Raw genomic sequence first — 27,416 nt, 5'->3', positions numbered from 1 at the left:
AATATTTGAAAGATATTATTCCGCAAACGAACCTTTTCCAGAGACAGGAAGGCGGTAGAATTAGAGGACATGAATTGAGGTTGAAGGGGGGCAAACTCAGGATTAATGTCGGGAAGTATTTTTTCACGGAAAGGGTGGTAGATACGTGGAATGCCCTCCCGCGAGAGGTGGTGGAGATGAAAATGGTAACAGAATTCAAAACTGCGTGGGATAAAGACAAAGGAATCCTGTTTAGAAGGAATGGATCTACGGAATCTTAGTGGAGATTGGGTGGCAACGCTGGTAATTGGAGGAGAGTAAAACCGGTGCTGGGCGGACTTACGGTCTTTGCCCTGATTGTGGCTGAATAGATATGGGCTGGAGTGTAAATTTTAAAGGGGCTTCGATGTTAGCTTCAGAACGTTTAGTACAGGAATAGTTCTCGGCAGACACTTATGGTCTGTTCTCTGAGAGAGGCAGGGACAAATCAAATTTGGGTATACATATAAAGTATCGTATACCATGTAAATGAGTTTTATCTTGTTGGGCAGAGTTTATCTGCTGTCATTTACTATGTTACTATAGTTCGGGTTCCTCTTTGCCACATGCATCACTTGCACTTGCTCACATGAAACGTCATCTGCCATTTGGGTGCCCAGTCTCGTAAAGTCCTCTTGTAATTTTTCACAATCCTCTTATGATTTAACAACTTGGAATAGCTTTGTGTCATCAGCACACTAATTACTCTCATGTTTAGATCATTTTATAAATATGTCGAATTCTACCTCTGGACAGGCAGGACTTTCTAACAGTGTCTGTTCTACGTACACAATTGATGCACCTTTTCCCGCACCCAGATTTATCTGCTTTAACTGTGGTGCAGGGATTTACAACGGTCCTCTATTCCCCTCCCTCTTACCTTCTTAATTATGCGCATCCCAAGGATTACTGTCAATGTGGAGTATGTGGAATGTTGGGTTCTGTACAGGGCCTATATGACCAGAGCACAGCTCTTTAAAATGGGAAAAGGTAGACTCGCCTACTTGCTCAGAATGCGGATACAGGTGTTCTGGAAATCCATTGTCTCTTACTTGGTCTTCTTTTTTTCTCCGGTCCCTCTGTCTCCACTAGGGTTTCTTCTGGATTACTTTGCAGTCTTTGCACTGCAGGGCAAAGGTGGCTGCCATCTGCTATGTAAGGTGGGGATTGTTGGTGAAAAAATTATATTAGGAATCTGGACCAAGGCTGACACACCCTCTTATTGGGCATGGTGCAGCAAACTACACTCTGTTATTGGAAAAACATGTGGCTACAAGGTTCCCCCTCCCGATACAGGAAGGATTTCCTTTTAGCCTGGGAAACCTATCCCCTCGAGCTTACAGTGAATTATTGAATACTTTGAGTTATTGTTGGGATCTTAGTGTGTTCTCATCTCCCTTTTTTCTTGTTGTTTTTTTTTTTTTTTTAATATACTGTTTCACTATTTGGGGGTCATAAGAAGCAGGCCCTCGGATTGCTCGTTCTGTTTATTGTGGGGTGGGCTGGTTGGTTGTTTATTGTAAACGATGACCTTGTTGACAGTTTTGGTAACCTGTACTGCCTGTTCTTGTTTGTCATCAATAAAAATGATTTAAACAAGTATGTTAAAAAGCAGTAGTTCCAGCACAGACCCTTGAGGAACCCAATTATCTACCCTTCTCCATTGAGAATTATTGATTATTTAACCCTACTCTCTGTTTTCTATCTTTTAACCAGTTTGTAATCCACAGTACCCTTCACTACCTTTCTACCCTCATCTCCCCTTACATTCCCGCCCGTAACCTCCGTTCACAGGACAAATCCCTCCTCTCTGTACCCTTCTCCACCACCGCCAACTCCAGGCTCCACTCATTCTGCCTTGCCTCACCCTATGCTTGGAACAACCTTCCTGAGCCCTTACGCCAAGCCCCCTCCCTGCCCATCTTCGCTTAAAACCCACCTCTTCAATGCTGCATTCGGCACCTAACTCTTACCGTTCAGTAAATCCAGACTGCCCCAATTTGACCGCCCCTATCGGACTGACCGTTCACTTGTCTCTTAGATTGTAAGCTCTTTGAGCAGGGACTGTCCCTCTGTTAATTTGTACAGCGCTGCGTAACCCTAGTAGCGCTTTAGAAATGTTTAGTAGTAGTAGAGCATTACCTCCTATCCCCTGACTCTTCGATTTTTTCTGGAGTCTTTTCATGAGGTACTTTGTCAAATGCCTTTTGAAAATCCAGATACACAATATCAACCTGCTCACCTTTATCCACATGTTTGTTCATCTCTTCAAAGAAATGTAGTAGATTGGTGAGGCAAGATTTCCCTTCACTAAATCCATATTGGCTTTGTCTCTGTGAAAGGTGCAATATCCACTCCATTCCCAGATATACTTTTGGCAGCCGAGTGCGGTCTTCTCCATGATTTTCCTCTGTGAACACCAAAGAGAAGTATTTGTTTAGCACATTTGCTTTATCTTCATCACTCTCCACATAGCTGTTCTCGACATCTCACTTTTTTTTTTCTTTTTTTGGAGCATAGGTGTTTTTGTGTAGTGCAAGGGGATGATACATCATTTGAAGCCATTATTGATAGGTGTTCTGCAAGGATCATACTTATCCGCTGTTCTTTTCCAAATCTGATTCCTCTTTGTCCATTTACTAAATTGTTTTGATATACAATTCAGACTGTATGTAGATGACATAAAATTTTTGATAAGTTTGGAAGATGGAATACAAGAAACATTTGCAAAATTGAAATTGATTCTGTGGTCAATTATTTGTTGGATGTCTGCGAACAGTCTGAAATTAAATATTAATAAGACAGATTTTGCTATTGACAACTTATAGATCAGATGACACTACACAGTGTTTCAATTTGATAATGAGTCTATTCCTGTTCAAGATTTCAAAGCTTTAGGTATGATGCTTGATGAAAGTTTGAGTGAAAGTACATGTGTGTAAGATTAAGACATGGATAAAAAGCAGTACAAATAGTCCAAAATTAAGTGGCTAGGGTTTTGTCAGGGATCAGTTGCTTTGAACATATTACTCCTGTATTTTATTTAAAAATGTCTATTCTGCTCACAACTAGGCGGATTATAAATCAACATTGAAAATCTAACATGGGTTACCTATTGAGAATAGAATTCACTTTAAAATTCTCTGTTTAGGTTTCAGGGTATTAGCAAAACAGGTTTCAAAGACTTTGGCATCTAAGCTCCATATTTATCAGCCAAGTTATGATCAGGTACTCAACAATTACTTGCTGTTCCATCTCTTCATTTTGTTAGGTCTGAGAAATATAGAAATGAGATTTTATATTGCAGGACCAGCATCTTGAAACAAGCTCCCTCTTAGAATCAGGAACATTCAGGGTTTTAAAGAGTTTAAAAAAGAGCTCAAAATATTGTTGTTTATGCAAACTTTCAGCTCAGGTGAGGAGTGAAACTCCAGTAATAATTTTTGGATGGATTGAGCTTATTTGTATGTATAATTATTGTAAGCTTGGATTGTGTTAATATTTTGTGATCCGCTAAGAACTATGGATTAAGTGGAATAGACATTTTTTACATAAAAATTCCATTTCTTTTTTCCTCAATATATCTGAAAAAGGTTTTGTCACATCTCTCTACAGTATTCTTCCTCCTGTGCCTTTGCTAGCTGTATTTCCCTCTTTTTAGTTTAATCCAGTAATTTTTTCCGTGATTCTCTTGTTGCATTCTATATTTCTTGATTGCTGCCGCTTCTTTGGAGAATCATATTGGCTTCCTGTTTCTCTTGTTTTGTTTACTTTCCTTATATAAAATCTGTTGCCATATTTATAGCCAAGATAAACCCCAGCGCCCTGATTACTTTTGTCAAAATTCATAATGACTACGGAACCTTCAGCAGCAATTCCTTTCACGTAGGCAACCCACCTGTGTGTTGCTCAGTTTGTCATTGGTTCTGTAATATTAGCAGGTTGAATTTCTCTATATAGAAATTTTAATCTTATATGATTTTTTAATTTGATTTTACTTTTTTATAAAAGTCTCTATCTGGTATTCACATTATATAAATTTAAATGATTAAAAGCAGGAGATTATGAACAAACAGGCACAATTCAGGATCTAACCCTGAGGCAGAGTTCGAAACATTGCCTTCATTGGCAGTTGGTCCAGTTGAAAAACATAAGTGTGAGATTTAAATTTTTATAATGTGAATACCAGATATGGAGATTTTAATGAAAAAGTACAATTCAATTAAATATTTATCATGTAAGATTTATTAAGTTGTATATTAAAAATTCAAGCTGCTAATGTTACAGAACTGATGACAAACTGAGCAAGACATAGGTCGAATGCCTATTTGAAACAAGTCGCCAATAAAAGTTCTATAGCGGTTATGAGTTTTGACAAATTGTAATTAGGGTGCTGGGCGTTTTTTTGACTAATTATTTACCCCCCCCCCCCCCCACACACACACACAGAAGAAATAGGGCAAAATTAATTTGATTAATTGGCCATATTTATAGTAGCTTTCAGCTTGGGCCACTGCCCTTCCTCTTCTCCTATACCTACCCATGTCAGCTCCTTCAGATGTCCCCCCCCCCCCCTCATTTTACTGAAATCAGCATGTCTGAGCTGGTTAATGTGAAGGGGCATTTTCGATATGACATCTTAAGTCTGAGTTTGGACGTTTGCTCAAAATTATCCAGAATCGAAGTGTAGAATATAGTGATTTTCAAAACAGCAAAACATTTTATCTTTACATTCTTTTTAAATTTTTTTTTTTTTTTAAATGGCCACTTCCTTAGCGTCCCTCCGGACTGGCTCAGATTGAGACTGATGTGTTGTGCACGCCTTCCAGCAGGTGGAGACTGAGAACTGTGACTTTAGCGAGAGCCAGTAAGAGCCCCTGCCTAACATAGAATGCTGCTGCTACTACTTACTACTACTTATCATTTCTAAAGCGCTACTAGACATACGCAGAATGCTCCACTAATCTCAGTCTCCAGCAGGTTGGAACGTGGTGAGCCCTTTAGCCTCTCAGTATTTCTGGTATTTCTTTTTTCGCTGTTTTCTCCCTCTGTGCATCTGGTTGTATCCTAATTCTATGAGGACAAGCAGGCTGCTTGTTCTCAGTGATGGGTGACGTCCACGGCAGCCCCCAATGACCGGAAAATGTTCCTAGCAACAGACGTTTGCTAGAGCCTTCGAGCACACGCAGGTTTGCGGCCATCCGCTTCCCGCCCGTTGTGCGAGAGTCACGTTAATTTTTTCTCTTTCTGCAGTAGCGAGCGGTTGTTTTTCTCCGTCTCTCTCTGTGCCCCTGAGAAAGAGCCTTCGTTTTCTTCGTGCTTCTTCCTTCGTTTTCGTTCTTCTTTGCTCTGTTGAGCTCTTATTTAAAAAAAAAAAAAAGTTCCTTTAAGTTTATAGTTGGGCCCTCTTTGTTTCCTTTCGCTGCCGTTGCGGCCCCTTTTGGGCTGCGCGTTTGTGTTTCTCCCTTTTGTGCCCTTTTTCTTGGCACCATCGAGAATTTTGACCTCGCTGCCGCTATTTTTCAGTCCATGACATCGAGGATTCCCAGCGGCTTCAAGAAGCGCGATCAGTGCAGCCGGGCAATCTCAGGTACCGATTCCCATTCGTGGTGTATCCAGTGCCTTGGGCCCGACCATCGCCCAGACACATGTAAGTTGTGTCTCCGCCTTAAAAAGCGGACACAGGTGTCGAGGACAGCTCAGTGGGAACATCTGTTTAGAGCTTTGCCCGGCACTTCGACATCGGGAGAGCCACATGCTGGGAGCAGTGAGCCATCGAGTGGGTCTCCACCTGTCTCGAAGGCTCCTGCTGTGCAGGGCAATCGGGACCGAACACTTTCGGACCCGACCCCGAGGAGGCGTGTGGATTCCACGTCCTCGTCGGTACTGAGGAGTACCGATCCCGTGCATCGAGCGAAGGCTAAGAAGAATCGCCATTGATCTCTTTCCACACACGGTACCGGGAGCTCCGGGGCGTCGAGGGGTTCAGCACCTGAGAAGCGTCGACGCCGGGAGGACCGCTCACCCTCCATCCAAGAGGTGTCGGTCTTCGGACAGTCTGGTACCGCCTCCCTGCTCTGCACACCCCACAGCCTTTCCCGGCAGACACTCTGGACGAGCTCCGCCGAGCTATTCTTCCAGGTGTCCTGGAGGCGCTGCTGCGTCATTCTGTTCCGGTACCTCTAATCCAACCTCTCATTAGCTCGTAACCTTGGGGTCCTCTTCTTCTCCTTTCTCTCCTTCTCTGCACATATTCAGCAAACTGCTAAAACCTGTCGTTTCTTTCTCTCTAATTTCAGCAAAATTCACTTTCCTTTCTGAGCATACTGCCAGAACCCTTATCCACACTCTAATCACCTGTCGCCTAGACTATTGCAACTTGCTTCTCCCAGGTCTCCCACTTAGCAATCTCTCTCCTTTTCAGTCTGTTCAAAATTCTGCTGCACGACTTATATACCGCCAGTGTTGCTATGCTCATATTAGCCCTCTCCTCAAGTCACTTCACTGGCTCCCTGTCTGTTTCTGCATACAGTTCAAACTCCTCTTATTGACTTACAAGTGCATTTACTGCAGCTCCTCAGTACCTCTCCACTCTCATCTCTCTCTACACTCCTCCCCAGGAACTCCGTTCTCTGGGTAAATCTCTATTATCTGCACCCTTCTCCTCCACTGCGAACTCCAGACTCTGTTCCTTTTATCTTGCTGCACCATATGCCTGGAATAGACTTCCTGAACCGGTACGTCAAGCTCAATCTCTTACCGTCTTCAAATCTAGGCTAAAAGCCCACATTTTTAGTTGCTGCTTTTAACTCCTAACCCTTACTTGTTCAGTATCCATTCCCACCTTAGTAATTCCTTTATCTCTTATTTGTCCTGTTTGTCTGTCCATCCTAATTAGATTGTAAACTCTTTCAAGCAGGGACTGTCTCTTCATGTTCAAATGTACAGCGCTGCGTATATCTTGTAGCGCTATAGAAATGATAAATAGTAGTAGTAGTAGTAGTAGCAGCAGATGAATCCAGGATCCCGCCCTCTGTCAGCCGTGATTGTTTTGCTTGTCTGTTCTTGTCCTGGTCTTTAGTTTCCAAAAAAAAGAGAAAACAGAAACCACTGAAGAGGAGTCCATCGCATTTGTGGTTTCTCTTAGTCGGACTGACAAGTTTCAGTTGTGTATGGTTGGTGAGGAAGGCTTCCTGGTTTCTTGTCCGATTCTGCTTGGTGATGAGACATATACTGAAGTGAAGGAGGAGCTTTGTAATCTCTATCTCCACCTGCTGGTAGATGGACAATAACCTACCAGTTCCTGGATTCATTAACCTCTACTAAAGGAAAGAAAATTATCAGCAGGGTAAGGTATAATTGTACCATCTTACCTGATGATTGTCTTTCCTTTAGTCCTACCTGACCAATCCAGAAACCCTCCCTGATTGATTTTTATTTCACCCTATGGAGTGACTTTTCTATTTTTCTGTCTTATTGCAGATTTCATGTCTCTTGTTTTTCTTTTTTTTTTTTTTTTTTTAAATTATTTTATTTATCATTTTACTTAATTACATTCACATTTATCACATAAATTTAAGGAAATACAGAAATTAATATAAAAAGAAAAACATTTTCTCTCAACAATATATATTTACATAATTGTCCACAATTGGAAGATCCAAGATCAGGAAAACAATCTTAAAGAAAATAAGAAAAATTCAAAATGGTTAATCTTACACTTCACATTTTCTGAGGGAGGAAGGTTAATCGGTTATTGCAGCCGGTACAGTGGTAACTGAAGGAAGTTGCTGCAGAGGAGTCTTCATTTGTTTCCAGAAACTCTATAATTTCTTAGGTTCAAACAAATAAGTAATAAGGAAAATAAAACACTTAAAAGGGAATCATGCTAGGAAGGTCCCACCTGGGGCAATGATTCCTTCACACCTCCCAGTCTGCGATTCCCTTGATGTGTCAGGAAATATTCATCTTTGAACCCAAAAAACTATCAACCATATATCGGAAATACAATTTCAAAACGTTGTTCCTATCTAATCAAAGACGAAAGTCACTAATAATATAACTCTAACTTCTGAATTTTCCAAAATGTCAATTAAACACATCTCTTTTCTCTGAAAGAAGATTTTAAAGGAAATATAATTTTAGTCACCAAAAGGTGGCTATCAGAAGGTATTAGCAAAGTATCAGAGAAATATTTCTTCAAGAATTCAGTAGCTAATATATAGGATATTATAGGTAAATTTATCATTCTCAAGTTATTTTCCCTTAATTGGTTCTCAAGAAATTCCAATTTTTACAAGAAAAATAACTATTCTTCATTACCAAATTATCTAATTTTCATAGAGAAGCCATTTCCGTAATCAAAGTCTCTTTTATATCTTGGACTTCCACTTTGTTAGATAAGTATTAATATAAATTCTTTAACTCACATAGTGAAAAATTTTAAACATCTGAAGAAGACAGTTATTCATATTCTGCTGCAGTTCCTATAGTATGTCCTTTATGACATTATTGGCTTCACCAAGTCCAATTTCTCCACAGAAACCGCTCCAGATATCTTCGGGGGGAAGAGCTCACTCTCCAATCCCCCAGTTGGTTTATTATCCGGAGTCGATGCTGCGCCAGGACCTCCTCGGGTCACATGAAAATCCTAACCCACTTCGGGCATTTCCATTATTGACCTCCATAGCGAAGCATTACTATTTCCGGGTCTTGGAGGGGTCGTGCCAACAGGGGGACTCAAAGTCACGCCCTCCACTGAGATTCTGCAATAAAGCCTTGCTGTTTCCTGAAGCAGGAACCGATATCCCCGACGTTATGACCCCGAATCTCTCCAAAATAGACTGAGAAGTGGTAGGAACCCCAGCCATGTTCGAGGAGGACAACACCATGGCTTTGCCTTTTCTCTTCCCCATTCTCTGGGGAGCGCGCCTTCTTCAGGCATTCTGGTGTAAAACGGGAACTCAACTAGCGTACGTCCTCCCTCAACGCCATCTTGGATCCTCCAGGTTGGGACACTCTTTGTCTGGTTTCTCCTCAGAGGCCTGTCTGATATGGGTAACCCTACAGCATAGCCCTCTGAGTCATTGAAACAAGGAAGCCCCTCCACCACTTACAAGGTGGTGTCCCTTCGGAGGGGTCTCTTGTTTTTCAACATTCTTCAGTGTGCACAATTCTACATATCTCCTGACTCAGTGACGTATTTGTCAGAGTATATGTCTCAATATTTACTGTACATATGCATTATTGCCTGGTCCATTTTGACCTGCAGTTCATTGCTTGGCTATTCAAAATATTGAACATTCTATGGCTGCATGATATCCTTAAGCAGCGAGTCACAAATAATTGCTTTCTCTGGCTACTTCTGCTGGTTGATGGACACAATCCACTGGTTCTAGAATGATCTGGTAGGACTAAAGGAAAGAAAATTATCAGGTAAGACGTTTTCCTTTTTACTCACCTTCCCCCATGCTAGTCATAGTTGGGCCATTTTCGGTGGGGGAAGGGTGCATGAACAAGACTATTCCAGGTGCTTCCTGCTGTCCATAGGCAGGCTCTCTTAAATGGTGGGGGTGCCTAGGGCATCTTCCTTTCTTTGCAAAAGCTATGTTCATCAGTCCTGGTTCACGGAAACTCTGGCAGCTTTCTCTTGGATTGGTGATGCCTCTCAGGGGATTCCCTCTCATTCGTAATGCAGGCCAATACATCACCACAGGGTTCTGCTCGCAATGAAAGCCCTAAGTCTCTTTGCACTGGGGTCCCCATACTTAATGGCTCTCTTTTCAGGTAGTTCCCTCCAAAGGATCCTACAGATATTCCCAGGTCAGTATTCTGTAGCTCTTTTTGGCAGCTTCAAGTTGTCTCCACTTGGACTACCGGTGCTTGGTTAGTCAGGGGTTGTAAGTTCTGGGATTTAGCGGGTGTAGAACCCCTGCACTGAAGTATGCCTGGAACATAGGGAAGTTATTAGCTCCACAGTCTTTTATGGACTGGGAGTCTGGGACAGGGGTTTCAGACCTCATGCTTAGTGCCGAGCATACCTGTTTCCATAGCCTTCCAGTGATTGGCCTTGCTTCTAGGTTTTCAAGCAAGGTGCCTGTGGGTTGGATCTGGGACACAGCTCTTCATATCTGTCTCTTAGCTCAGACTCTAGCAAGAGTGGTCATAATTGGTCTGCTGTTTCTTGATTATCTTTCTTTCAAGGCTGCCCAAGAAAATGGCCTGCTGGTTGTCCATCAGGAAAGGGTTCTGCTTGGTCCACAGAGTTGGCCTGGACCCAGCTGTAAAGTGTACTTGAGGTCTGTGGGGCCTCCTTGGATTGGGAGGTCCACCTCTTGGTTATTTTGCACCATAAAGGTGAGCCAGGTAGGAGAGCAGTGTTTTTGGCACTGCTGAAGAGGTGGCAATATTTGTAGGGCAGATTCATCGGGTCCCAGTGTAGGCTGAGAGCCAGTGTTCAAAGTTGCCCTCACTACCTTTGGGAGGAGGAAGTGGGGCAGACAAGGTGCTTTTTTTTTCTTTTTTTGCTTCATAGTACCACAACCAAAGGAAGATCATTGACCTCAGATTCCCTGGTAAATGGTGGGGTGTGGGTTGGGGTGAGGTTTCCCAGTACCCATCCCTAGAATCATTGTCTATGGGGTCCTTTGAGCCGCCTCCTATTGGAAGACACTATTGGAGCTGGAACAAGTGATGGTGGCTCTCTAGGGGTCAGAAAGGACTCCTGTACAAGGGGGCTTCATCTTGGATGTTGCACAGCTTTGTGCATCGACGAGCCATGGGCGGGATTTATGGCAGTTGCATAGCTTGGTAGAACCAGATCAGACATGGAGGGGCATAATCAAAAGGGACACCCAAGTTTTGCTGAGGACATCCTCGCAAAACATCCTGGCAAAGGGGTGGGGAAACCCGTATTATCGAAACAAGATGGGCGTCTATTTTTCATTTCAATAATACGGTCGGGGGCGCCCAAATCTTGACATTTAGGGTCGTCCTTAGAGATGGGCGTCCGTAAACTTGGTTGTTTCTGATTTTCGGAGATAATGGAAACCAAGGACGCCGATCTCAGAAATGACCCAATCCAAGTCCTTTGGTCGTGGGAGGAGCCAACATTTGTAGTGCACTGGTCCCCCTCACATGCCAGGACACCAACCGGGCACCCTAGGGGGCACTGCAGTGGACTTCAGAAATTGCTTCCAGGTACATAGCTCCCTTACCTTGTGTGCTGCGCCCCCCAACCCCCCCCCCAAAGGAAACCCACTACCCACAACTGTACATGGGGGGCACCTAGATGTGGGTACAGTGGGTTTGTGGTGGGTTTTGGAGGGCTCAGATTTACCACCACAAGTGTAACAGGTAGGGTGGGGTGGGCCTGGGTCCACCTGCCTGAAGTGCACTACACCCACTAAAACTGCTCCAGGGACTTGCATACTGCTGCGATGGACCTGAGTATGACATTTGAGGCTGGCACAAAATATTTTTAAAGCTGTTTTTTGAGGGTGGGAGGGGGTTAGTGACCACTGGGGGGAGTAAGGGGAGGTCATACCCGATTCCCTCCGGTGGTCATCTGGTCAGTTCGGGCACCTTTTTGTGCCTTGGCCGTAAGAAAAACAGGACCAGGTAAAGTCATCCAAATGCTCATCAGGGACGCCCTTTTTTTTCCCATTATGGGTTGAGGACGCCCAAGTCCCGCCTTCGCTACGCCTCCAACATGCCCCCGTGAACTTTTGTTGTCCCCGCGACGGAAAGCAGTTGGGGATGCCCAAAATCGACTTTCGATTTTGCCGATTTGGGCGACTCTTTGAGAAGGATGCCCATCTTCCCGATTTGTGTCGAAAGATGGGCATCCTTCTCTTTCGAAAATAAGCCTGATAGTTTCCCATACAGATTCCTGCTGGGAGTTTGAGGGCTGATGCAGAAATCCTCCTGCGTGGTTACTGAGGGTTTTACTGTGAAGATAGCAACACAGAAAGGCTTTCAACATAGGTGTTAACTTGCGTGGAAACCTGACCACACATCACATTAAAATGAATGCAGATGTAGTTCATTTGCTATCCTGCTGCTTGACTACCACAAGAAAAATTATGCCAGGGTTGAGTGCATATGTCTACCAGTGCACACCCCCTCCATTTGACCACCCTGCCCTGAATATCTGCATTGGCCCCTATGGTGGTGTAGTGGACCCAACCCGATCCAACTCCCCCACAACCTGCAGATCTAGTGGTCCCCCCCCCCTCTTTCCCTCCCCTCCGACCTTATCCCCTTCTTCTTCAAGTTAAAAGTTAAATTAAATCCCTGGTGTAGCAGGCTTGTTACATAACACACTTAATCGAACTTTGCTGGAGTGTAAAACACTTTGATCTGTTTAATACATTGCACGTGGCCAGAAATATGACTGAGAGTGGTTTTCTTTGTTGATATTCTCTTAGTGAAACTTTGTTTAGTGGTGGCTATTGCTTGTTATCATTGGGTTTTGCTTTCAGACATATTTACTGTGTAAAAGGGAGGCAAGGGCTTGAGGTCTTGGAGCAGCTGCACATTATAATGCAGGAGTCACACTGTGTATGGTTACTTTATTTCTAGAGAAAGTGGGTGTATTGTGGCAAAAAGTTCATCCGATTTATTTTTTGACCCACAGACATATGCAGGGTGTGCCGGTCTGAAGGAACCCCAGAGAAGCCGCTCTATCATCCATGTGTGTGCACTGGCAGTATTAAATTTATTCATCAAGAGTGGTAAGTTAAGAACAAAACAGGCATAATGTAGCCTTGGTCTTAATGTATTGTAGTTATATATGTTGTGTGTGTATATAGTGCCTTGTAAGTCTTCACATCTTTCCACATTTTTCACATTCTGCTGTTTAATTTATTTTCTATTGTGTTGTTTAAAGTAGGAGTTTTTCACAGATTTATGCAACATACTCTTAAGATTTCATTATGAAAGAAAAATGATTCTTAAATGCTTTTTGAATATTTCTTTAAAAATCAGTCTTGTGTCTTCACACCCTGTGACTCTGTACTTGGTGAAAGCACCTTTTGAGTTGTTGAGGATAGGTGTCTACCATCTTTACATAGTAGGCTGGTGTGGTTTTTGCCCATTCTTGGCAGAATAGCTCAAGCTCTTAAGCTGGCAAGGGGATCATCTATGAACTGCAGTCCTCAAGTTTTGCCATGGCTTTTCTGTTGGATTCCAGTTTTAGCTTTTACTGGATCACTCAAGACGTTCACTTTTTTTCATTATCAGCCCTGCCATACCAATCCAAACAGTTGGATAGTGTCCCTTTCCTGCCAGCAGATGAAGGTAGAGATACTGAACTTTTCCAGTGACATCACAAGTATATGGGTTGGTGCCTCCTGGAATTCTCCAGTGTACTTCTGCCTCCAGCAGATGGTGAGTTTGTTTGGGCTGTTGCAGGGCTGAGGCCCAGCTAAGACCTACATTTTGAGGTTGAGCTTAATGGCCTTACTCTTGGGATTCCGTCCATAGACCTTATCCCAGTAGAGTGCAGTGTTGGACTTCATAGCCACAAGTCAGCACTTACAAGAGCTAACTTGATGTGACCCCCAAGGTCCCCCTGGGACTCCCTTTGGCCTGTTCGCCTATTTTAATTTTATTCCCCTGAGGAACTGCTATCAGGTTCCAGGGTTTTGGCATGGTTTAGGGACCTGCTCATCTGTTTTAGCAGTGCTGACTGGTTGCCCAGCAAACAGTTTTGGCTGAAGTAGCTTTGAGGACCATCACCCAAAATTTAAAAATAAATAAAACATTGTGTTGCCACAGTGCAGATGGTCTCTGTATCATGATCCTTTATGGACTGGGACTGCACCTTACTATCCCTATCCAGAGTGTCCTAGTGCCCGGGGGCCTGGCCTGGGAATTTGTGTCCCTATTGTCCACAGGTCCTGTGTCTCATTTTATGACTAGGTTATGGGAGAGAGCATAACCAAGTTTCTGTTTTTTTCCCCCAGAGTAGGAGGTCTGGACGGAGTTTTTCTTCACAGATTTGGCAGTTGGGTTCTGCCCTCGGAGCTTTTGGCCAACTTACGTCTCCTTGGCTCTCTTCTTGCCTTTTTGGTAGGTGTTTTTTCTGAGCTGACAGCCTGGGACCAGGCTGTATCCCTTGGGTCCCTGGATGGAAGGTAGTCAGTGGATAAGAATTAAGATGGGACTGGGAAACGTGAAGATCAGTTATAGTGAAATAAGGTGTGAACCAAGCGAAGACCGTACCAGAAATACCTAAAGAATGAAGCCTGGAGAGGAGTATATCATGATCTATGAAATCAAAGGCTACAGCAAGATCAAGTGGAACTAAGAGAACAATGTTACCAGAGTCGATGGATTTCTTATGGATACAGTGGAAGCTCGAGCTTTCCTGCCCCCTATTGAGAGCAGATGCCTTGATAGTACTTGCCTTGTAATTCTGAATGAGGAAGGAGGTCATAGCTCAGCGAATTTTGAGGTTGCTAGGCCACATGACTTCCACTGTGTCACTCCCATGGCTCGCCTCCATTTGAGAGATGTCCAATGGATAGCTTCCTAGAAGTCTCAGGTGGCTGGGAGCCCAGCGGATGCCATCCAGGTTCCTCCAGAAATGGTTCATTTCCTCCTCCAGTGGACAATTTGGCCAAACTTGACTGGTACTCCCATTTCAAATTCTACCTTCTGAGAAATTGTTGCCAACGGATGCATCCAACTTGAGTTGCGGAGCTCATGTACATGGACTTCACACTCAAGGTATGTGGTTTGCTCAGGAGACAGATCTCCTTATTAACTTCCTGGAGCTAAGTGCTATTTGGAATGCTCTAAAGGCTTTCAGAGATCGGCTACAGAACCATTTTTTTTTCATTAAAACCAACAGGGTGCGGTATACTATGTGAACAAGCAGAGGGGTATGCAGGTATGCAATCCTATCACTTGTCAGGAAGCTTTTTGGATGTGGCAATGGACCCTTCTTCACGGGATGGTACTGCAAGCCACATGCCTAGCTGGGAAGAACAGCCTGGCATACAGACTGTGCAAGATAATGCAACCACACAAGTTGTCTCTCAATATGGGCATAGTCTGCAAGATCTTTCAAGAGTGGGGCACCCCTTCGGTGGATCTTTTTGCCACGCATCTCAACCACAAAGTTACAAATTTCCTCTGTTCTGCTCCAGGCAGGCAGCAGACTAGCGTCAAATGCCTTTGTTTTCCATTGAGGGTGGGGTGGAAGAAGGTCTTCTCTATATCCAAGGGTATGCATATTGATGACTTTGCTGAAACTCAAGCAAGATCTGGGATGATGATCCAAATTGCTCCTTACATGACGAGACAGATCTGGTTCCCGCTTCTTCTGGAGTTGTCCTCGGAAGAACCATGGAGTTTGGAGTGTGTTCCGACCCTCATAATGCAGAACACGGGGTCCCTTCTGCATCCCAACCTGCAGTCCCAGGCTCTCATGGCTTGGATATCGAGAGAGTAGAGTTTCAATTCTCAAATGTGCCTGAGGGTGTCTCCAAAATCTTAATTGCTTCCAGTAAAGATTCCACTTAGAGGTGGTATTCTTTTAAATGGAGAAGTTTTGTTGTCTGGTGTGAGGGCTAGTCGCTAGATCCTCTTTCTTGCCCTACACAAAAACTGCTTGAAAACCTCCTGCACCTCTGTCTGGTTTTAAAACCAACTCTGTAAGGGTACATCTCAGTGCAATTGGTGCTTACCATCTCCTTGTGGGTGGTAATCCTATCTCTCTAGTTGATCATTTCATGAGAGGCTTGATGTTGAAAGAGGCACCCCTCCCATCCGGTCAAACCTCCCACTGTGTTATGGAATCTCAACATTGTCCTCACTCATCTCCTTCTGAGCCGCTTGACTCCTGTCACCTAGTATCTGACCTGGAAAGTTGTATTTTTGGTGGCGGTCAATTGTAGCTGTTCCATCTTTTATGAAATTTTATCACAACAGAGTAGTTCTTTGCACGCACCCTAAGTTCCTTCGTAAGGTAGTGTTGGAGTTATGTCTTAACCGGTGAATTGTTCTGTCAACATTTTTCCCCAAACCATATGCCTATCCTTGTGAAAGTGTGCTGCATACCTTAGACTGCAAGCGAGCCTTTGCCTTCTCTCTGGAGCAGCCCATAGACAGTCCTCAGTTTTTTTGGTTTTTTTTTTTTTTGACCCAAACAGGATGGGGATAGCTATTGGCAAATAAGCTATTTTCAGTTAACCTGCAGATTGCTTCTCTTTCACTTATGGCCAGGCTGACTCTAGAGGATAATGTGAAGGCTTGTAATGTCAGAGCTATGGCTGTCGGTAGCCCACTTGAGATCATCCTCCATCAAGGAGATTTGCAAGGCTGCGATGTGGTCTTCAGTCCACACATTCGCATCTCATTACAGCCTTGAACAGGATACCTGACGTGATAGCTGGCATCCTGCTCAACTTGTTTGATGTCTCAAATCCAGCTCCACCCTCCTTGGCCCAGGCTGCACCTTCAGAACTAGATGTATATAATTTAAGATTAATTAACTTTAAAGGCCTCCACGTTTCGAGTCCCTGTTGTCCTAGCATTGTTGTTTTCAGTGAGTCTGGTATCTAGGGATTACCAGATTTGAGAATACCAATGGTCTGCTTGTCCTTGGAGAAAGTATTCTCATGTACCTTCCCACCTCTCCTAGGGGTTATGTTCCTTCGCTATATTATCCTACTGAGAAACCTGTGCTCATGCTTTGGGCAGGATGGCACCCACACTTCTGGTGGGATGCTGCTAGGATTTTCTAATAACTGTATACGCTAGGCAGCATCCACACCGGACATTGTTGGATGACATCACATAGAAGTGAGAATACTTGGCCTACTGTCCTCTGAGAACACCTGGTAAAAATGAGTAACTGCTTTTCCCAATGCTGACTTGTTCTGCTTTTCTCTATTTTTCCTGTGCAACATGTCTCCTCTGTGTCACTTGACCTATCTTCCCATGCCAAGCATCTCTCGTCTATGCTCTGTCCCTATTGTCTTTTCCCTTCCTACCATACCCCTTACCCCAGTTTCAGTATCTCTCCCACACTCTCTGCTTTCCCGCCTCAAGGTCTGTCGTGTTTCTCTCTCTCTCTCTCTCTGTGCTTCTCTCTCTCTCTCTCTCTCTGTGCTTCTCTCTCTCTGTTTCTCTCTCTCTCTTTCTCTCTTTTTCTCTCTCTGTGTTTCTCTCTCTCTTTCTCTGTGTTTCTCTCTCTCTGTTTCTCTCTCTTTTTTTCTGTTTCTCTCTCTTTCTCTGTGTTTCTCTCTCCCTGTGTTTCTCTCTCTTTCTCTGTGTTTCTCTCTCTCTGTTTCTCTCTCTCTCTCTCTCTGTGTCGGCCCACTGTATATCCTCTGTTCCATTCCCTGATACAGCACATCTCCCTCTCTTCACCTCCTGAGTACAGTGTCTCTCTCTCGGTCCCTCCTTCCTCACCCCTCCCCTGAATGAGTCGTGCCCCATCTCCTCTGAGGTAACTTCCTGCTTCTGCAGAGGGAAGGTCCCAACGCTGGCTGGAACAGGCTTCCTTTGTCAGTGTTTGCCTCCAGAGTCCATTTCTCAGTCCCTCCTCCCTCATCAGAGATGGAGAAAGGAAGGAAGCGAGAGAGAATAATTTAATTTAGTGATTTTTTTTTTTGTGTGTGCATTTTTTTTTTAAACTTTTCTCCAAGGATTCCAACATTTTAGTGCAAGTTTCCAAGTCCTGCGTGCAATCTTGTGCTGCCAGAAATTGAGGCAAGATGTTCCAGATAGTTCTGTATTCCGTTGGTAATTTCCGATTGAGTATATGTGAGATCCTTTAAAGTTTGGATTTCTTTCATCATGGTATCATTGCATGTAGGGCTGTCCCGAGGGTTTTTTTTTTTTTTTGGGGGGGGGGGGGGGGGGGGGGGTGGTGTTTTTGAGCCATAGGTAAAGCAAATGGAGGATCATTCTTGTTAGATTTGTTATCTGATTAAGAAATGAAAATGAGCAAATAATTAGTTTTCCAAGCTTCAGGGTGAAAGGAAATCTGTATTGTAACTTCTTGATAGCAAAGAGAACTCACCCTATGTGATTGATCATTTTGAGAAATGGCTGCGCCTTCACAGAAAATAGCGTAAACTTTCTTCCTTTTTGGTTGTAAGCTATCTTGAGAGCTCTTGTAGAGGCAGTTGATAAATATAAATTAAAAAAATATGAAGTAGGTAGTTGGTAAAGGTGTAACCCCGTAAGGCATTGTGCCACTCTGAGCGCACTGTGAAAGTGACAGCAGAAAGTATCCTGATTATTGCTCAATGACAGTCAAATGAATGTTTTTAATTGTCTTGGCTATCACTATTTATCATTTTTGTAGCACTGATATAAGAGTTCCTGCTCCATGGAACTTACATTCTAATGGATAAACAAGACAAATCTTAAAGCAGATATTTGGGTTACTCAACAGGTCAAGCATTTCCTAAATATATTCTGTGTGACTGTATTACATGTATGGTAAGATGTGCTTTTCTTTTTTGCAGTTTAGTTCAGTGGCTTAAACACAGCAGAAAAGAATACTGTGAATTATGCAAGCACAGATTTGCTTTCACACCAAGTAAGTATATGTTACTGTGACCATTTTTAGTTGTGTGTTTTTTTTTGTTTTTTTTTTTTAATTATTGCACAAAAGTTTCATAAAGTATTTTGACCATGTATTGCATCTCCAGGCAGAGCTCTTTGTAGTTCATACATAATGGGTAAGGTTCTTTAAGTTCTATAACAAAATCTATCGCAAAAGAGACCGTGGTGATTTTATAAGCCTTTTCTGCATGCAAAATATTTACATGCAAAAAATTGCTCAGATACAAGTACATGCTGCCAATGCATGACATGTTTTGTGTAGTATGTACTACCATTCTGCCCAGCCCTGATGTCAGGCTTGCTAGTTTTATCAGGCCTTTCTGCACTTTTCTGCTGTAGAACACATTTCTTGCTATGTTGGGAGGTAGTCCTTTTCAAATTGAAACATCTATCTTTAACTATTGATTGTGACCTTTTCAGAGACATTTATCATGAAAGCCTGGAACAAGTGAAGAAGTTTAGGTAAAGCATTATAGGGCTTCTTATCTTGCCTAGCTTTAATAATTATCTTCTTTCTGTTGCTTCCCACTATTCCAGAACCTGTGGGATAGTTGTGTCCATCAACCAGCAGTGGAGATAAACTGAAAACTGAGCTGAGACATATCTCTCTCTTGGCATTCAATCCAGCTCCTCAGTATTTTCTATCTCCAGGTGGATGGACAAAGATTTCTGGTTCTGAGTGGTTTGCTCCTGGTCCAGTTGGTCAGCTGTCCCCAGTTGATTTTTGCAGGTAGCTTGAGTCTGCAGAGCCATATCTGGAGATCTTCAGATCCCTGTCTCTGGTGCCCTACAAATTTACTTCTTCCCTCCCTTCACCTGTAGAGCTCTCCTTTTCTAGCACAACCACCTATTAAAAAAAAAGGAAGGAAAGAGGTTTGCTGGAGAGCATGGGACAGAATATCAGTCATGAGCCTTTCTCATCATAAGACTTGTGGATACTGTGGCTGTAGGGGACCAGCCAGCAGTGGTAAGTGACTAACGTTTGATTCAGAACCACTTGGAGGGCTGTAAGTTCTACTTTATGCAGGGGAGGATCCTGACTCCATGGCTTGGGACACGTGCGCTTGGGACACTTGGGTTGAGTGGCGACTCCCGTTGAGGCAGTTAAGCAGTGGTTCCCACTGTGGGACCTGTTGGCCGGCGTTGGGGCATTGCAGTGTGTGTAAGCCGGGAATTCCTCAGGATGCAGAGGAAACTGTTGGCAGCACATCTTCAGATTTGTCACAGCATCCGTTTATACAAGGGTCTTCAGGCTCTCTGGCATGGAGGGAGATGATCTGAAAGTACTGAGGTGGTTACATAAAGTGGAACTCAGTACTCTTATTTGTGAGGCACTGGCAGTGCTTTCAGTTGAGGAGCCTTTTGTTTCTGCATTAGGAGTTCCATTTTCGTCAACTATGAAGGGGCTTGGAGGTCCTTCCAAGATCTTCCCGATGCATCTAAACATTCAGAATGGGTCTCACCGGATGTGGGGCTGAAAGTGGGAAGAGCCATGGCTTGCCTCTACCCGTTAGTTCTGGAGGAGAAAAAGAAATTTTAGCTTCTCAGGGTGAATTCCCTGGTTGTGGTGACTAAGAAGACCACCTTGCCAGTGAAAGGGGGCATTGCCATGAAAGACCTACAGGACAGGAAGCTAGAAGGCTTGCTCAAATAAACCTTTGAAGTGGTCTCTTTGGGTCTTCAAACAGCATTGTGCAAGCTCGTTCGTGGCAAGAGCATGCCTGAAGTGGCATCAACAGTTGGCAACACAAGATGGGCACCATAATGCCTAGCTGGAAGCAGGTTGGCCTATTTGGTGGATTTGGTTGTGACATGTTACGGGTATGGCCTAGAGTATGTCTTTGGCTGTATAGGCACGTTGGCAACTCTTTTGGGGCAGGTGGCTTTTGAAGAGGATGTCAGCAGCTTTGTGAAAAAACTGGGAGAAACTAAGCCACAGCAGTTACCGGAGGATAAGCTGTAAGCCTCTGGTCATCCATCTCAGGGGACTCTTGATCTCTATTTTGAGACAGCAGACGGTACTGGCCTGGTCATCATTATGGTCAGAAGTCCCACTTTCAGGCACACTAATTTTTCATGTGGACAGGAAGGCTTCCTCTGTCACTAGAGCTGCCCAATGCTTCCAAAGCTTTGTATTGCAAGTTTTGTCCACTCTCTTCTCTTCCTCCAGTGGGAGGACATCTTCAGGAGTTTTGGGAGGAGTGGGCCAAAATCACTTCAGAACAAATCTTTGGAAGCATTGGGCGCTCCAGGTGACTCAGATCAGTGGGTTCTGGATATTCTTACAGAAGGTTACAAGTTGGAGTTCTTTTGCCCAGCTGCTCCTCTCCTCTTGCAGTCTTCTTGTTGAAAAGGAAGCAAGGCGATCAAGGTTCAGGCCAGTGTAGATGCCTTGCTGGTGCTTTGGGCCATTGTTCCAGTTCCCTGGGCTGAACAGGGACAAGTTATTTTATTTTTTGTTACATTTGTACCCCGCGCTTTCCCACTCATGGCAGGCTCAATGCGGCTTACATGGGGCAATGGAGGGTTACGTGACTTGCCCAGAGTCACAAGGAGCTGCCTGTGCCTGAAGTGGGAATCGAACTCAGTTCCTCAGTTCCCCAGGACCAAAGTCCACCACCCTAACCACTAGGCCACTCCTGCACTCTGTCTACTTCATTGTCCCAAGGAAGGAAGGAAGGCAGGCACCTTTTGTCCAGTCTTAGATCTAGATCTCAAAATTCTAAACTGCTGCCTCCTAGTGTCCCACTTTCACACGGTAGCCTCGGTCAGGTGGGAGAATTTCTCTCTGCCCTCGATCTCAAGGAGGCATACTTGCATATACCCCCATATGACTGCCACATCAGAGATTTCAATGTTTTGCAGTGTTGGGCTGTCACTTCCAGTTCATATCTTTGTCCTTTGGTCTCGCCACAGTTCCAAGAACGTGTACCAAGGTTATGGTGGTGGTGGTGTTGGTGGGGGTATCCTTCTTCTTCGTTCCAAGGAATCAGAGTTCACCCATATCTTGACTGACTGACTTATTCTTATGACATCCTATTTGGATAGCATGTCAGTGATGGAAAAAGTTGGGTTGGGTGATCAATGTAGAGAAGAGCAGACGCTGGAGTGTCAGGGCATTCTATAAGGGACAACACTGGAGAGAATCTTCCTTGTGGATCGCAGGTGGTCGAAGCTGGTTCAATAGATTTGTCTTCTCAGTCAAGGTAGCCCCAGGGTCTGGGACTACATCCAGGTTCTGGGATAGTGACTGTGGCGATGGAAGTGGTGTCATTGGCAAGAGCTCATACGTAACCGATGTAGGATCTCTTCTCAGCTGCTGGTCTCCAGTGTCGCAGAAGCACGATCTTCATCTTCCTTGGATGCTGGTTGCCAGATGGTGTATGCAGTGGTGGTTGTCACCCAGGAATTTGACCATCGGAGCTCCCTTTCTAATAACACAATGGGAAGTGGTGACAACAGATACCACAGAAAAAATCCGGACAAAATTTCAGCAAATCTATACTGTATTGTCAAAAAATGAGCTGAACTCTATTGAACAGTCTATAGATGTTCATAACCTATAGGATGTGATATCTCTCTTTTATCTCTTTTTTTTATTAAATATTACAATCTTTCTTGCTTTTTTCTTCTTTATTTCTTTTTAATCAAAATGGAGAAAAAGACCTCATCAGTCCTTGCATGATGTTATTCTTATTCAATACATATAATCGTCTGCTTTCTTAGGACTCCATTATAATCCTTGGTCTTAAAAAAACTCCACTTTTTATATCTGTTATAATAAAAAATATCTTACTTGATTGTACTGTTTCAAACGTGATATTTTCCAAAGAACAGTTTTAACTTAATGCAAGAAAGATTGTAATATTTAATAAAAAAGATGAGAGATATCACATCCTATAGGTTATGAACATGTATAGATTGTTCAATAGAGTTCAGCTCATTTTTTGACAACAGATACCAGCCAGTCGGGTTGGACAGCTCATTACAAATTCATCTGGCACAGGGCACCTGGATGGTACTGGTGTCTCCGTGGTTCAAAAATCGCTTGGCGCTCAGGGCAGTGCAGAATGCCTTACATGGCTTTGCTCCTTTTCTGACAGGGGCCTCGGTCCATGTTTTCTCCAACAGTGCAATGGTAGTGACATATCAACAAGGAAGATGGGACTTTCAATCATCTGATGGTGGTGGAGGTGGCCTCCCTCATGAGTTGGGCAGAGAAAAATCTGTGCTTGTCAGCTCACATTGCGGGGTCCTTGAATGTGGAGACAAACTTTCTTAGCAGGCACTCCTTGAACCCAGGAGAATGGGAACTATCTAGCCATGGGTTTCAGCTGATAGTGGACCGATGGGGTTTTCTGCATCTGGACTTGATGGCAAAGAACAGGAATGCCAAAATGCCTTAAGTTCTTCAGCCATCAGAAAGAACTGGGCTTGATGGGGATCGATGCCCTACTGCAGCCCTGGCAGGAGATACATCTACTGTATGCCTTCTCTCCTTGGCCCATGGGAGGCTGTGTGTTGAAAGGATTGCATTTGCACTGGGGTCAAACAATACGCATAGCCCTGGATTGGCCACAGAAGCCATAGTACATGGACTTTATTCAACTGCTGGATAGGGGTCCTCTGTCTTCTCTAAGTATACGTTCTACTGAAACAAGGTCTGGTACTCATGGAGAATCTGTGCCCCATGGGTCTTATGGCTTGGGCATTGAAAGGGCTCAGTTAAGACCAAAAGGTTGTTCTGATTTGGTCTTTACAACCTTGCTTCAGGCTCGGAAACGCTCTACATCCATGGCATCTGCGAGGGCATGGAGGATGTTCGAGGGCTTGTGTTCTGAGCATAGACTATCTCCATGCTCTGCTCAGATCGCACACGTAACGTTTTTTTTCAAGCAGTTTTTCAGAAAAGATTGGCATTGGGTTCATTAAAACTTCAGATTGCAGCTTTGGACTGTTTCAGGGGCTGACTACAGAAGATGTCTCTTGCAGCTCCAGTGGGTATCATTCGATTCTTGCTTGGAGTTTGCTGCTTGCGGCCTCCCTTTTGTATGCTGTGTCCAGAGTGGAATCTTAACTTAGTCTTTCGGGCTGTTCAGAATAGAGAGTTGCATGGGGACAGAAATCCAACCTTTCCCTGCCCGTCCCCATTGGAATCTACTCCATCCCTGCCAGAATCTAAGCTGGCCCCGCCCGTTCCCATGAGTGATCTCCTCTATCCCTACCCGTCCCCATAAAAAAAAAAGAGAAGTATCTACTTCTGAAGGGTAATTTGTTTTTATTGAGTTGTAATGACAATACAAAATGCAAACATCCTCCAAGTAACAGGACAATAACCAGTTAGGAATATTGGGCAGTTATTTCTTTAGTCCGTTCAGAAACAGAAGTCCATCTACAGTATGTGTTCCTAGCTGTGATCGTCTATCCTCGAGAACATGCCCAGCCGATGAACATGACTGTTCTGATGATGTGCTGGCAGCAGGCACTCCAAGGACACGTCTGGCAACTCCAGAAAGATTTTTCCACTTAGTTGATTTTGACAAGATGTCATCAGTAACTTAGTCAGTGGTAGTCATGTATGCATCCACCTGAGAAAAAGCAGATGATATTGTTTTGAATGTGAATGAAGGAATATTTTGTAAGTAGCATTGTAATTACAAATAGATATAACATATTGTAATAGCAAAAGAAAATATATACGTACCTCAGATATGTTAAAAGATGAAGAGGAGGAGTAAAGAAAATTTTCTCTAGTTTCCTCTTATTGGGTTGCTGCAAGACAGATGAGTCATCCGGAATGTCTGCTGCTGGCAGTCTATCCACCATCTCTTTCAAGCTGGTCAGTGCCTGTGCTACCGTGGATCCAGCAAAGCGGTGGTACAATGGAACTGATGAATTGTGAAGTATTTATTCAACTTTCAACATGTTAAGTAGATGGTTTTTTTAGTTGTAAGGTGATACTACTGTCAGCCTTTTCAGTGAAGTGTTTTTGCAGCTTTATTTTGGTAGGTAATACCAGATGCAGTGAAGTGCTTTTGTCAGTAGAGAGGCATTTTGTGGCCACATCAACTGGTTCCAAAACTTGAATGACATCAGCCAACAAGTCTTCATTGATATGAGCCAACCGACGAAAAAATTTCTATTAAAACCCTGGCTCAGCACTTAGTGTATGGAGATCTGAAAAATATGTTGCAACTGATTTTAGTATTAACAGCACACTGTTCCATTGTGTTACTACACATTGTTTAAGTGTTGTTACCAGCTGATTGTTTAATTTTTGTTCTTTTTGACAATGTCATTAGTTCTTTTGAGGTGTCAATAAGTTGGGCTACCCCAGGAGGCAAACCAGTGCCACACAAAGTTGTCTTCTGAAGTCTGTGTGACCAAACAAGATGTAGATTATGACATGTGCAAAACCAAAGCCAAAGCTCGTTAAGGACATTACCTAACCCTTCCTCTCTTCGATCCCAATCGTGCCTGTAACACACGAACCTTACTCGACCACACTATCACATTGTACCTGCTTCTCAACCGGCCTTGGCGTATGCCACCGGTACCATGTAAGCCACATTGAGCCTGCAAATAGGTGGGAAAATGTGGGGTACAAATGCAATAAATAAAATCCACGTGTTTTTTTCGAAAAGCAGCCTTCATATTACTGGCATTGTCTATAGTGAACACATTGTCTTGACAATGTACACAAAACTTGTCCAGAATTGACTTCACTGTCAGTTTTATATTTTCTGAGGTATGATTTTCATTGAGTAGTCGAGTAGCCAAGATACACAATTCAGTTTGCCAGTTACCAATATACTGTACAGTCACAGTTATATAACTATGGCTGCTTTGTGTGTCCAGAGGTCAGTTGTCACTCTGAATTGTAGCACTAAAGACAGCTTGTCGATGAGTGCGATCTTCTTTCTCCAGAACACCATCAAGATGACGAGAGACAGTTGACCCACAGGGCATGACTTTGTCGAGGTCAACGTTCCCATATTTAGCACCAATGGAGATGAGCTTCAATGCTAAGTTCCTGAATCCATCCCCTTCAACAATAGAAAAAGGCCTCACATCTGTTGCATACATGGCAACCACAATGTCTACCACTTCAGATTTGATGTTTGCAGGTAATTTGTTGGTATTATTAAATAGAGAAAAGCTTGGTATAGCTGTTATCTTTGCTGGCATACGGTTTGCACAGTAGTCCTTGTGAACCTATAAGCCATTTGTCCCATCATGTGATCTCAAAGAGAGAATTGTTTTGCAGCTTGAGCAAAGCAGAAAAGGCACTTCTTTGGCATCGACCAATACCGATTTAAAGAAATTCCATACTTCACTCTTACCTTATTTTTCATATATGAAACATGGTTGCTATTTGAATCAATAAGTTTATGAATATCTGCTTTCTTTTCCATTGCCATAACAAAAATACACAGGACTGAAGTACCAAATCAGTCTCTGTAAAACAATATAACACAGGAGAAATAAAATGTATTTCCAAATTCCTACTGTACTGAGAAAAATTCCACTAAAATTAAAAACTATTTGAACTGTTTGATTTCTCTTTGGTTTACAATTCTTAGTGGTTTTAGGAAGTGTTTTTGGTGCAGCAAGGTCATGTCTGTCATTGACTCTCACAATTGTTGTTTGCCGTGCCTTGGACCAGACTCTTAATACCTCTAAAACTCAGTTTTACAGTGCAGAAAAGGCCACTAAAGAGTTGAGAAGTCACATGTAAGAGACTTTATGGTTCATCTAAGTTTGGTCCATTGACATTGGAGGCATTAACATAGTAACATAGTAAATGACGGCAGAAAAAGACCTGCACGGTCCATCCAGTCTGCCCTACAAGATAAACTCATATGTGCTACTTTTTGTGTATACCTTACCTTGATTTGTACATGTCCTTTTCAGGGCACAGACCGTGTAAGTCTGCCCAGCACTATCCCCGCCTCCCAACCACCGGCTCTGGCACAGACCGTACAAGTCTGCCCAGCACTATCCCCGCCTCCGGCTCTGCCACCCAATCTCAGCTAAGCTCCTTAGGATCCATTCCTTCTGAACAGGATTCCTTTGTTTATCCCACGCATGTTTGAATTCTGTTACCGTTTTCATTTCCACCACCTCCCACGGGAGGGCATTCGAAGCATCCACTACTCTCTCCGTGAAAAAATACTTCCTGACATTTTTCTTGAGTCTGCCCCCCTTCAATCTCATTTCATGTCCTCTCGTTCTAACGCCTTCGCACCTCCGGAAAAGGTTCGTTTGCGGATTAATGCTTTTCAAATATTTGAACGTCTGTATCATATCACCCCTGTTTCTCCTTTCTTCCAGAGTATACATGTTCAGGTCATCAAGTCTCTGCTCATACGTCTTGTAGCGCAAATCCCTTACCATTCTCGTAGCTTTTCTGTGCACCGCTTCAATTCTTTTTACATCCTTCGCGAGGTACGGCCTCCAAAACTGAACACAATACTCTAGGTGGGGCCTCACGAACGACTTATACAGGGGCATCAACACCTCCTTTCTTCTGCTGGTCACACCTCTCTCTATACAGCCTAACAACCTTCTAGCTACGGCCACCGCCTTGTCACACTGTTTGGTCGCCTTCAGATCCTCAGATACTTTCACCCCAAGATCCCTCTCCCCGTCCGTACCTATCAGATTCTCCCCACCTAACACATACGTCTCCCGAGGATTTCTATTCCCTAAGTGCATCACTTTGCATTTCTTCGCATTGAATTTTAATTGCCAAACATTTGACCATTCTTCTAGCTTCCTCAGATCCTTTTTCATGTTTTCCACTCCCT

General features: G+C 43.5%; 1 protein-coding gene across 1 annotated transcript in view; it reads left to right on the top strand.

Annotated features, from left to right (window-relative positions):
• Window positions 1-27,416, top strand: part of LOC115471567 (E3 ubiquitin-protein ligase MARCH6-like) — a 284,950-nt gene that overhangs the window by 6,655 nt on the left and 250,879 nt on the right. The window contains exons 2-3 of the mRNA XM_030205205.1: window positions 12,656-12,752; window positions 18,507-18,580. Of these exons, the coding sequence (XP_030061065.1) occupies window positions 12,656-12,752; window positions 18,507-18,580 (171 nt within the window). The remainder of the gene's footprint in view (window positions 1-12,655; window positions 12,753-18,506; window positions 18,581-27,416) is intronic.

The sequence above is a fragment of the Microcaecilia unicolor genome, chromosome 1 (assembly GCF_901765095.1).
Source record: "Microcaecilia unicolor chromosome 1, aMicUni1.1, whole genome shotgun sequence".
NCBI lineage: Eukaryota > Metazoa > Chordata > Amphibia > Gymnophiona > Siphonopidae > Microcaecilia > Microcaecilia unicolor.
Note: the sequence above shows the minus strand (reverse complement) of the source record. Positions and strands in the feature narration are given on the sequence as shown.